The sequence below is a fragment of the Maylandia zebra genome, linkage group LG14 (genome assembly GCF_041146795.1).
Source record: "Maylandia zebra isolate NMK-2024a linkage group LG14, Mzebra_GT3a, whole genome shotgun sequence".
In the NCBI taxonomy this organism is placed as follows: domain Eukaryota; kingdom Metazoa; phylum Chordata; class Actinopteri; order Cichliformes; family Cichlidae; genus Maylandia; species Maylandia zebra.
The window spans coordinates 31,434,330-31,446,462 of NC_135180.1; the positions used below are offsets into that span (position 1 = coordinate 31,434,330).

Genomic DNA, 12,133 nt, shown 5'->3' on the forward strand with positions numbered 1-12,133 from the left:
TACCATCAATTATAAATGCCTCTTCCAAACAGTGAATCTCAAAGAGCTGTAGTGCACGGGAATACCCTATGCACATTTGATTTATCTCATGCAGAGAGCAAACTATCTCAGAGGTAGAGCAATCCTGCTTTTGAACAAAGTCTGCATCTGAGAGAAAAACAAAACCATCTCTCCGCAAATCCACAGAGCAGTCATCGAAAACGCTGAACCCTGCTGATTTGTCTCCGTTTTGCCCACTGCATAACACGCAGCAGGGATACACACTGACCTCAAAGTGTCATATATTTCCAGCACACCCTGCATCGGGTAGTGTTGCCGCAGGCAATTAATAAAGCATTAATGACAAAAGCTATTTAAAATGTAGTCTTTTATGTACAGACAGAGCTTTTACTTGCCAGAATGTGGGGGAGAGCAGCTAGCAATCCATGTGAGGCAGAGGTAGAAAGCTGCAAACCAGTGAACAACTGAATAGTCAAACGCCACCCTGTTAACAAATACAGTCTACTTTCAACTACTTGTATGTCTGCATGCATTTCTTTTTACACACATAGCATTGCCAGTGATCTATTAGGAGAGCTGCTGGACTGTGCGTGAAACTACAGGATTGCTACCAGTATTTCATAATGCATTAGTAGAAGGAAAATATTGTGCAAGAGCTTGTATGAATTAGTCATAGTGCAACATGATAAACTATCAGGAAATTTAACGTTATTATTTGCTGTAATCTTTTAAAAAACGATTTAGCTTCCAAACTATTGAAATTGTCTTTTTAAATGTGTAATTTTGGTCTGCATACCTGTGTTAACAACATTGCTCAGCATAGTCCTTCTTTTGAAAAGGATAGGCTGTTTGTCTGGCAGTCACAGAAAAGGTCTCCATGCATGCCAGACAGACACAAAAATGCCATTCCCAGACCCAGCAGAGAGTACAGGGTTAAGGTCATTTCAGCCCAGTACACCAAGCCGGCCCACTGAGCCTCTAATTTAAAGGGAGCTTGTTTTTTTACCAGGGTCTCTCCTTCATTAACCCCAACCTCCTCCAGCAGTAATGACAACAAGACCAAGGCAGTCTGAACCCCTGATGGGGATGACCTCCTAAAAGAGCAAGTCAAATGGAAACAACCCTTCACCGACCAAGCCCTCACCTCCCTGACCACCCCATCATTAATGTTAATGTGCATCCATACTTCTCATTTATTTCGGTGTGCACTGATGTAGTTATGTTTAGCTGGCACAGCCACCTATGGGCAAAGACGAGGAGATTTTTCTTGGAGGTATTGGACACAAATCTACACGTTCGTCTTCATGCACACAGAGAGAACTGCCACCATGTTGTCTGAAAGAATCCAGCAGCACTCCGTTGGTGACAGATTTTGACGAACATGTCATTAAGGTGACACAGTGTAAAGCAACGGAGGCTTGTGTGATTGACTTGTTAGCCCATTACAATGCTGTTGCAGAATTAATGGCTGCCATGGGAGGGTGGCTTGAAAACGGAGCTGGCAGTTTTAACGGCTTGGTGGTGAGTTACGGCAGGAAGTTTACAAATGAAAAAGAGGAGGGAAAGTGTGGCTGTGTGTATGTGAAAGACAGGAGGAAGCAGAGAGGAATGGCTACTTTACTCCCTTCCCTGTCGTGTGCAGAGGGTGAAATGTGACCAACAGCAGACCAGCAGGGTTATTGGCCTGTACCATGTCATGCTAACTCGTTCTCTCAAAACCCAGTGATTTATGGCTGCCTGAAAGCCCAGCACGTTATGTATCCCATAGGCAATATAAAACTCCATAGGACCACTGAATCTGACAAACACTGCATTCATAAAACAAGCCAAATACAAAGAGTTAAGGTACTTGTACCCTGCTTTATTTTCTCACGCTAAAAGGTAGACATTAACTTGTCTTTTGTACATGTCTTTAATGAGGACAGAGTGGAGGATCTACATTCCTTGTGTGCATATGCCTGGCTGTGCAAATGCTTGACTCACTTAGCCATTTAGAGTGATCAGAACTGGGTCACAGGGGGAACTGCAAAATACCAATTTACTTTTAAGTCAGCATTTATTTATTTATTTTTTTTGCGTTTACCTATCCAGCACATGCAGTACTTTATGGATTGTTTGCCACAGGTCATTATTTAATCTAATAATGCTATAACTATGTCATCAATAAATAATAAAAAGAAAAGCTTTTTACAAGCTGATATTTTTGTGACTTTCCAAGACAGTCTTTGCAGCATTTCTATGCCTTTTTTTGTTATGTATGGTGGCTCAAGTAAGGTCTCTTTCATTTATAAATATATAAAAGGCTGACTGGCATAAAAACTCTATCCCAATACACATAATGTGCTTTGGGTAATAGTCAGAAGTAAAGTATACATGACTCACTTCAATTCAATTAATCTTTATTCATATAGTGCCCATTCAGAAGAACAGTCAATTCCAGGTGCTTTATACTGCAAGGTGAATACTCTGCAGTACTCTAGAGAAAACCTCCTTTGACCAAGGACTTTGCGGTGGTGGAAAGGAAGAACTTGCTTTTTACAGGAAGAAAGCTCTGGCAGAACCAGGCTCAGGGTGGGGAAGCCATCTGCTGCAACTGGTGAGTGAGATGAAAGAGAGAAGAAAAAAAGAGAAAATAGGGAGATGGAGTAAATCTGATTAAGACTTCTTTGAACAGCCTTATAGGAATGGGGTCTAATAGACATGCTGATGGTTTGGAGGAAGAAATTATTGAAGATGAAAGACCAATAGGAGATACAGAGTTTAAGTAAATAGCTACAGTTGTAGTTGTCATACTTAATACTACATAGGTGGGACAACTGTGAATACTTTCCCTAACTACTGAAATTCTATTTGTGAAGTCGTTACTGGTTAAAATTAGTGTGTAGAGTGTTTGTCAGCCTGGCCATACTGAGAAAAAGAAACCTGGTGTTGTTCCTGTTTTCCTCTATAAGTAAGGAGTAGTAAGATGTCTTAGCTTTACAAATGGCTTTTTTTCATTGAGAAACAAAATAGTTTTCCAGACCAAGCGAAGATCTTCTCGTGCGCTTTTGTGAGTTATGATAGAGTCTCTGATTTCTCTGATTTGTTGCTTTCTTTTTCAGAAGAGCTATGATATCCACTAAGAATGTAACACTATTAGTGACATAATTGATCTCTGAGGGAGTAAAGCTTAGATGGCTGCCCTGCATCGTCTTGCCACATGGCATTGGAGAACAAATGACAGAAGCACTTACAGCATTTCAGAAAGAAATCTAGTGTATTGAATTTATTTTCCAGTGCTCTGTAGTCCATTATCAGGGCTGTACTTAACTTTGTTAGCTTATAGCACTAGTGCTATAAAGGTTGCCAGTATTGTAGCACAAGCATGAAATGTAAAATTCACATTATCCATTCTAAATATCTTGTTTCCCGCAACAAGGATTTGTCTGATTTACTCGTTTTCACTGCTTCTGAGTAGTGCTGACAAAATTAAAGTTTGCATCGTAATTCAGCCACAGAAAGTTTTTTACGTCTGAGAAGAAAGGAAAGGTTAATAAGTACAACTACTTGTAAACTTTTCCTTTCTCCTCAGACGTACCTTCAGTTGGTCCAGGTTATGTGTTTGTTTCATCCTGATGTGCTTGTTTCTTCCATTTTCTTTGAAAGGTTTAAAATGTTGCTCCATTTTTTTTTAGCGTGAAAATACCATCTACTAGTGGAGTGGTGGCAAACACAATGGAATTGTGAGAATTGTTGTAGATTTTAAGGCTAATTAAATAGATATGATAACAGTTATTTGTAAAAATCAACTCGTAGTTGTTACAGACTGATGGCAACAAGTAGTGCTATGTGTACTTACTGTGTTAAAAATGAAGAAACATCACTAGGATATTCTACACATGAGAAATCCTTTAGGAATAGTCTTGTCTAGAACCTCTGGTAAATATTTGCCCTCTTTCTCCGTGTGTAGAATCACACCAGGCTATACATAGGGGCCTCCTTTACCAGGCTGAATTCCCCTCCACTGCAAGGTCCTGACCCCATCACAAGAACCCAAAGACCAAGGAAAAAAACCCAACTCCGTTCCCGTTTCATTTAACACACCTAACACCTTTGCCTGGAATAACTGGACTAGCACCTCTCACCGCCTTCTCGTGGCCTGCTGTTTAGTTTGTTTGTGTTACCTTTCCCCTTGAATTCTCACTTCATCGCAGTGGGATACAGAGCTTTTTTTTTTTCCTCTGTTTTTTATGGCTCAGTCCTTACATATGTGATTTCCTGCACATGGCTGGATTTTTCAGTGATTATACAGTGTAGAGTATGGTATTAAGCATTATTGCCCTACCAGTCAGCTGTAAAAAAGGAAATGTCTCTCTTCCTCAGGAACTGATTCCTGAGTTCTACTACCTCCCGGAGATGTTTGTCAACAGCAATGGCTACCATCTGGGAATGAGAGAAGACAGAACCATGATTTGTGATGTGGACCTGCCAGCCTGGGCCAAGAAACCTGAAGACTTTGTTAGGATAAACAGGATGGTAAGGTTTAGTCATGTCAAATACAACATTTTATAATTATAACTATAATTATATTGACCACAGTTATCCATACATACACCTCTGCATCCTCCACGTTGTATCCAGTGTCTGTTAATATAAAGAATATACTTTCCGTTTACATCTTGTAATGAAATTAGGAGTTATTGCCTTTATTAATTTATGTGTGTGTGTGTGTGTGTATGTATATATATATATATATGTGTGTGTGTATGTATATATATATATATATATATATATATATGTATGTATATATATATATGTATATATATATAGATATAGATATATATATATAGAGAGAGAGAGCAGCTGGATAGCGTAGTGGTTAGACTACACGCCTTTGGAACAGAGGATCGCAAGTTCGATTCCTGCCTGGGGCGTCTGTATCCAGTAAGGGTCCCCTATGCTAAGCAAGCCTACCGCAGACATGAGCGAGACAGATAAATATGAAGGCATGCCAGCTCGGACGTCGCCCAGATCAGATTGTTTGAAAAGGAGTAGGCTGAAGTATTTACTTATTTGTCCCTACCCCCTCAAGTTTTACCTCTCATTCATTTAATTTTTTTTGTCTTAAATTAAACAAACAACATATGAAACATATAAACATATGAAGTAAAACAAAACATAACATACATAAATCAAAAACAAGAAATTAGCAAGCCCCACCACAGTATAGTTTCTTTCATATGAAAAATACAGAATGTGTATATTTGCAGATACACAAGTTATGGAAAAACAACAAACCAAAACAAAACAAAAAAACAACCAAAAAAGAACCGCAACACCATTACCAGCAACATTACCATCCTGGGTTAACCCCGTTTTCTTCATTCTTATACTTATTTAAAATTAGGTTTTTATATTTTACTTTAAACTGTTTTATGTTTTGACTGTCTTTTATTTCTTCTGTTAGACTGTTCCATAATTTAACTCCTGCAATTGAGATTGACATAGTTCTTAAAGTTGTTCTAGCATTTTGTATTTTTAAATTCCATTTCCCTCTTAAGTTATACCCACCTTCTCTTTCTATGAACAATTTACAGATTTCTTTGGGAAGCAATTTATTTCTGACTTTATACATTATTTGCGCTGTTTTAAGCTTCACCAAGTCTTGGAATTTAATAGCTTGCATTTTGACAAAGAGTGCATTTGTATGGTCCCTGTACCCCACATTATTTATTAATCTAATGGCCCTTTTCTGTATTATAGTTATTGTTTGTGTGTTACTTTTGTATGTGTTTCCCCAGACCTCTACACAGTAGCTCATATATGGCAGTAGTAAAGCACAGTATAAAATGTGCAGTGCTTTCTGATCCAACATATGCTTTGCTTTTCCCAGGACGGCAATGCCCCGTGCCAATTTCCCCCGAACATAAGTAATGTGTGGCTTCCAACAGAGCTTGTGGTCAATGATCACCCCAAGAAATTTTATTTCATTTACTCTTTCTAAATATACATTGTCAACACATATTTCTACTTCGATGTTTTTCTTTTGGTTTCCAAACAACATAAATTTGGTTTTATCGAGATTCAATGATAATTTATTTATATCAAACCACTTCTTTAATATCGTTAATTCCTGTGTGATCATTTCCAAAACCTGTGGCAATTCCCCACCTGCACACAGTATATTTGTGTCATCTGCAAATATTACAAACTTTAAAATCTCCGATACTCTGCAGATATCATTTAAGTACATAATAAACATTTTTGGACCCAGTACTGAACCTTGAGGTACTCCACAAGCTATATCCATCAAATTAGATTTATATTCATTTATTTGTACATATTGTTGCCTATTCCCTACATAGCTTTTTAACCATTCCAAAACCACTCCCCTAAACCCGTACTTTTCCAGTTTTTTTAATAGAATTTCATGATTAACAGTATCAAACGCCTTCTTTAGATCTAAGAAAACTCCGAGCGCATACCTCTTATTATCCATACATTCCGTTATCTTTTCCATTAAATCTATCAGTGCCAAAGCTGTTGATCTGTTGTTTCTGAACCCATACTGACTATCTGTCATTAATTCATATTTTTCCACAAAACTGTCAAATCTTTTTATGAAGAGTTTTTCCAGTATCTTAGAGAACTGGGAGAGTATTGACACTGGTCTATAGTTTGTAAAATGATGTCTTTCACCGGTTTTGTAAATGGGAATAACTTTAGCAACTTTCATTTTTTGTGGAAAAACTCCTTTTTGAAACGACAAGTTGAATATATATTTTAATGGTTTTACGATACCATCAATAACTGTCTTTACCGTTACCATATCAATATCATTCCAGTCTGTACTGGTTTTGTTCTTAAGTCCTCTAACCATGTCATAAATCTCTTTCTCTTCCACTGCTCTTAAAAACATTGAGCTACTATTCCTTTCAATATTTTCACCAGTGTCCCTTTCTATTCCATCAACCTTTATTTCTTCTGCCAGTTTTGGCCCTATGTTTACGAAGAATTCATTAAAGCCATTTACTATCTCCTCCATGTTATTAATACTTCTTGTCCCTTCTATAAAGTACCCAGGGTAATCATTATTCCTTGATTCATTTTTGATTATTCTGTTTAATACATTCCATATATCTCTTGTGTTATCTTTATTGTGTTCTAACCTTTTAATGTAATACTCTCTTTTACAGGATCTCATTATATTAGTTAATTTATTTTTGTAAGTTTTATACTTCATTTCAGTTTCTATTGTTCTCTTTTTTATGAATTCTCGATATAAGGTATTCTTTTTTTTGCTGGCATTTTGTAGTCCTTTTGTCATCCATGGTCTTCCTGCATAGTTGTGTTTCCTATTGATTTCAATTACTGGGCAGTTTTTATCAAGTAATGTGTTAAATGTTCTTAAAAATCCTTCGTAAGCTTTATTAACTTCTGTTTGTTCATATACAATATTCCAATCTTGCTTTAAAAGTTCATTTCTAAGACAATTTAAGGTCTTCTCTGTTCTTATTCTTTTGTAAATAATCTTATGTCCATCGTTGTTCACTTTATAATGGCAATTATACGATGCAAAGACTGGTAAATGGTCACTTATATCATTGATTAACAGCCCACTTTTTATCTTTCCTTCTATTATATTTGTAAATATATTATCTAATAGAGTTGCACAATGAGATGTTATTCTGGTCGGTCTTGTTATCAGTGGAAATAAACCTATGCTGTACATGGAATCAATAAATTCTTCTGTACTCTTATTATGATTTGGATTCAATAAGTCAATATTAAAGTCCCCACAAATAAACATTCTTTTCTGATTTATATTTGTAAATAAGTCCTCCATATTATCCTTAAATATCTCAATCTTAGATCCTGGTGTTCTATATATACAACTGACAATTAGGTTTTTCCTTTTTTCTATAATTATTTCCACTGATAAACATTCCATCACTCCATCAATAACAGTTGTCATTCTTCCCATTCTTTTGTACTTTAGGTTTTTATCAATGTAAAGTGCCACCCCACCTCCTTTCTTGTTGATCCTGTCTACATGAAGGAATTCATATCCATTTATTTTAAAGTCTTCTTCTTTTCCAGGAGTTATCCAGGTCTCCGATATGGCTATCACATTGAATGGCTGTTCAAACTGTGTTATGTAGTCTTTGATGGATTGAAAGTTTGCATATAAGCTTCGACTATTAAAGTGAACCATTGTTATACCCTGTTCTACCTTGAATTCCTTTTTAAGTTGCTCATTTGTATAATAATTGCATTCATTTGTCTTATTGTTAAAGAAATTACAATCAGGATCTATGTTGCTGTCATACATCAATGTCTTATTTTCAATATCTATATGAGTTGTTAGTTGAAAATTGTCAGACATCTGCGTTGGTTGTGCACTTGGACGGTCACATCATATTTAGCACTGCTTTGCATTTATCGGTTATATTTTTCTAGTTCCGTCATCTCTTTGATGACTAGAACCTTAGCCTGCTCTGGTGTTCCATTTAACTTAATGAATATTTTACAGTCTGACGTCCAAGTTGACTGTATTTTCTTCTGTTTTCTTAATATTCTTGCTTGTCTTGCAATGTCTGCATTTTTCTTGATTAGGTGTTCATTTAAATAAACATTTGTACCTTTTAGCTTTCTTCCTTGCTTGAGCAGTTCTTTTTTCTGTTTTCTATTAACAAAACGAATGATAATGGCAGGTATTTGATTTTTTTCTCGGAAGAGGATGGCATCCCTCAATATTTTTACTGTCCATTTCTATACCTTTGCTTTTAAAGAAGGCCATTACCTGCTCTTCCAAAGAGTGTAGCTCTTGCTCGGGTGGCTCCCCTCTCTCTGCTGCTGCTACCCGTGCGTATGTCTGATGCTTGGTTTCCAGTCCTGTCACTATCACATCATTTACTCTTGAATATTGTTCCAGATCTGACACCCGTCCTTCCAGCATAGCAATCTTCTTGTCCTTTTCCTCGCTCTGCCTTCTTAGTTCTTTAATATCATCCATTAAATTGAGTATCAGTTTTTGTTGTTTTGAAATTGTTGTTATTTCTTCAGACATAAAGTTTAGGGATTTCTTTATGAAATTTCTTTAGGTTAGCCAACTAACGGAGTTGCAGAAAGGTAAGACAAATAAGGTGCCTAAGAAATACAGCAAGCTGTCCATACCTGAGGCCTTGGAAACTGCCAAGCAAAGACTCACAGCCTTGGCCAGCCGCTTGAGGAGGTACACCAGAGAGATAGAAGGCAGGAGAATAAACCAGCTGTTCTCCACAGAACCAGCAAAGGTGTACTCTCAGTGGCAAAGGAACAATAAGAGAACAGCACCACCAAGGCTGGAGACGGAGCAATACTGGAAGAGCATATGGGAGAAGGATGCAACCCATAATGGCAATGCTCAGTGGCTAGAGGATCTGAGGGCAGACCACAGCGACCTCCCTGAACAGGGTCCAGTAACCATCATAGTGGCAGATATCCATGAAAGGGTCTCCAGTATGAAGAGTTGAACAGCACCAGGGCCTGACATGGTTCACGCCTACTGGCTGAAGAAGCTGACTGCACTCCACGAGCGTCTGGCAGCACAAATGAACCAGCTGCTAGTTAACGAGAGACACCCGGAATGGCTAACTGAAGGCCGGACGGTCCTGATCCCCAAGGACCCCAAGAAGGGACCGGTCCCCTCCAACTACCGACCAATAACCTGCCTCAGTACTACATGGAAGCTCCTGTCAGGCATCATATCGGCTAAGATGAACAGGCACATGGGTCAATACATGAGCGGGACACAGAAAGGAATTGGCAAGAATACCAGAGGCGCAAAACACCAGCTACTGGTAGACAGAACAATCAGCCGAGACTGCAAGACCAGACTGACCAACCTGTGCACTGCCTGGATTGATTACAAGAAGGCCTATGACTCAATGCCCCACAGCTGGATACTGGAATGCCTAGAATTGTACAAGATCAATGGGACCCTAAGAGCCTTCATCAGGAACTCAATGGGGATGTGGCGTACAACACTAGAGGCCAACTCCAAGCCCATAGCACAAGTCACCATCAAGTGCGGGATCTACCAAGGAGATGCTCTGTCCCCACTGCTATATATATATATATATATATATATATATATATATATATATATATATATATAAAAAACACCCAGCACGCCCCTGCGGGCGGTTTATCCTTCAAGCTCGGGTCCTCTACCAGAGGCCTGGGAGCTTGAGGGTCCTGCGCAGTATCTTAGCTGTTCCCAGGACTGCGCTCTTCTGGACAGAGATCTCCGATGTTTTTCCCGGGATCTGCTGGAGCCACTCGCCTAGCTTGGGAGTCACCGCACCTAGTGCTCCGATTACCACGGGGACCACCGTTACCTTCACCCTCCACATCCTCTCGAGCTCTTCTCTGAGCCCTTGGTATTTCTCCAGCTTCTCGTGTTCCTTCTTCCTGATATTGCTGTCATTGGGAACCGCTACATCGATCACTACGGCCGTCTTCTTCTGTTTGTCTACCACCACTATGTCCGGTTGGTTAGCCACCACCATTTTGTCCGTCTGTATCTGGAAGTCCCACAGGATCTTAGCTCGGTCATTCTCCACCACCCTTGGGGGCATCTCCCATTTTGACCTCGGGACTTCTAGGTTATACTCGGCACAGATGTTCCTGTACACTATGCCGGCCACTTGGTTATGGCGTTCCATGTATGCCTTGCCTGCTAGCATCTTGCACCCTGCTGTTATGTGGTGGATAGTCTCTGGGGCATCTTTACACAGCCTGCACCTGGGGTCTTGCCTGGTGTGATAGACCCCAGCCTCTATGGATCTTGTACTCAGAGCTTGTTCTTGTGCTGCCATGATTAGTGCCTCTGTGCTGTCTTTCAGTCCAGCTTTGTCCAGCCACTGGTAGGATTTCTGGATATCAGCCACCTCCTCTATCTGCCGGTGGTACATACCGTGCAGGGGCCTGTCCTTCCATGATGGTTCCTCGTCTCCCTCCTCTTTCTTGGGTTTCTGCTGCCTGAGGTATTCACTGAGCACTCGGTCAGTTGGGGCCATCTTCCCAATGTATTCTTGGATGTTCCTTGTCTCATCCTGGACTGTGGTGCTGACACTCACCAGTCCCCGGCCCCCTTCCTTCCGCTTAGCGTACAGCCTCAGGGTGCTGGACTTGGGGTGAAACCCTCCATGCATGGTCAGGAGCTTTCTTGTCTTTATGTCAGTGGCTTCTGTCTCCTCCTTTGGCCAGCTTATTACCCCAGCAGGGTACCTGATCACGGGCAGGGCGTATGTGTTGATGGCCCGGATCTTGTTCTTACCATTCAGCTGACTCCTCAGGACTTGCCTGACCCTCTGCAGGTACTTGGTGGCTGCAGCCTTTCTAGCGGCCTCTTCATGGTTCCCATTTGCCTGCGGGATCCCCAGGTACTTGTAACTGTCCTCTATGTCTGCAATGTTGCCTTCTGGTAGTTCAATCCCCTCAGTTCTGACTACCTTCCCTCTCTTTGTTACCATCCGACTACACTTCTCCAGTCCGAACGACATTCCAATGTCATTGCTGTATAGCCTGGTAGTGTGGATCAGTGAATCGATGTCTCGTTCACTCTTGGCATACAGCTTGATGTCATCCATGTACAGGAGGTGGCTGACAACTGCTCCGTTCCGTAGTCGGTATCCGTAGCCAGTCTTGTTAATGATCTCACTGAGGGGGTTCAGGCCTATGCAGAACAGCAGTGGGGACAGAGCATCTCCTTGGTAGATCCCGCACTTGATGGTAACTTGTGCTATGGGCTTGGAGTTGGCCTCTAGTGTTGTACGCCACATCCCCATTGAATTCCTGATGAAGGCTCTTAGGGTCCCATTGATCTTGTACAATTCTAGGCATTCCAGTATCCAGCTGTGGGGCATTGAGTCATAGGCCTTCTTGTAATCAATCCAGGCAGTGCACAGGTTGGTCAGTCTGGTCTTGCAGTCTCGGCTGATTGTTCTGTCTACCAGTAGCTGGTGTTTTGCACCTCTGGTATTCTTGCCAATTCCTTTCTGTGTCCCGCTCATGTATTGACCCATGTGCCTGTTCATCTTAGCCGATATGATGCCTGACAGGAGCTTCCATGTAGTACTGAGGCAGGTTATTGGTCGGTAGTTGGAGG

At 40.3% G+C, this 12,133-nt stretch overlaps 1 protein-coding gene across 9 annotated transcripts in view; it reads left to right on the forward strand.

Annotated features, from left to right (window-relative positions):
- Nucleotides 1-12,133, forward strand: part of nbeab (neurobeachin b) — a 210,689-nt gene that overhangs the window by 180,725 nt on the left and 17,831 nt on the right. For all 9 annotated transcript variants that reach the window (XM_076873355.1, XM_076873354.1, XM_014410085.3 and 6 more), the window contains one exon: nucleotides 4,363-4,515. In XM_076873355.1, coding sequence (XP_076729470.1) covers nucleotides 4,363-4,515 — 153 coding nt within the window. The remainder of the gene's footprint in view (nucleotides 1-4,362; nucleotides 4,516-12,133) is intronic.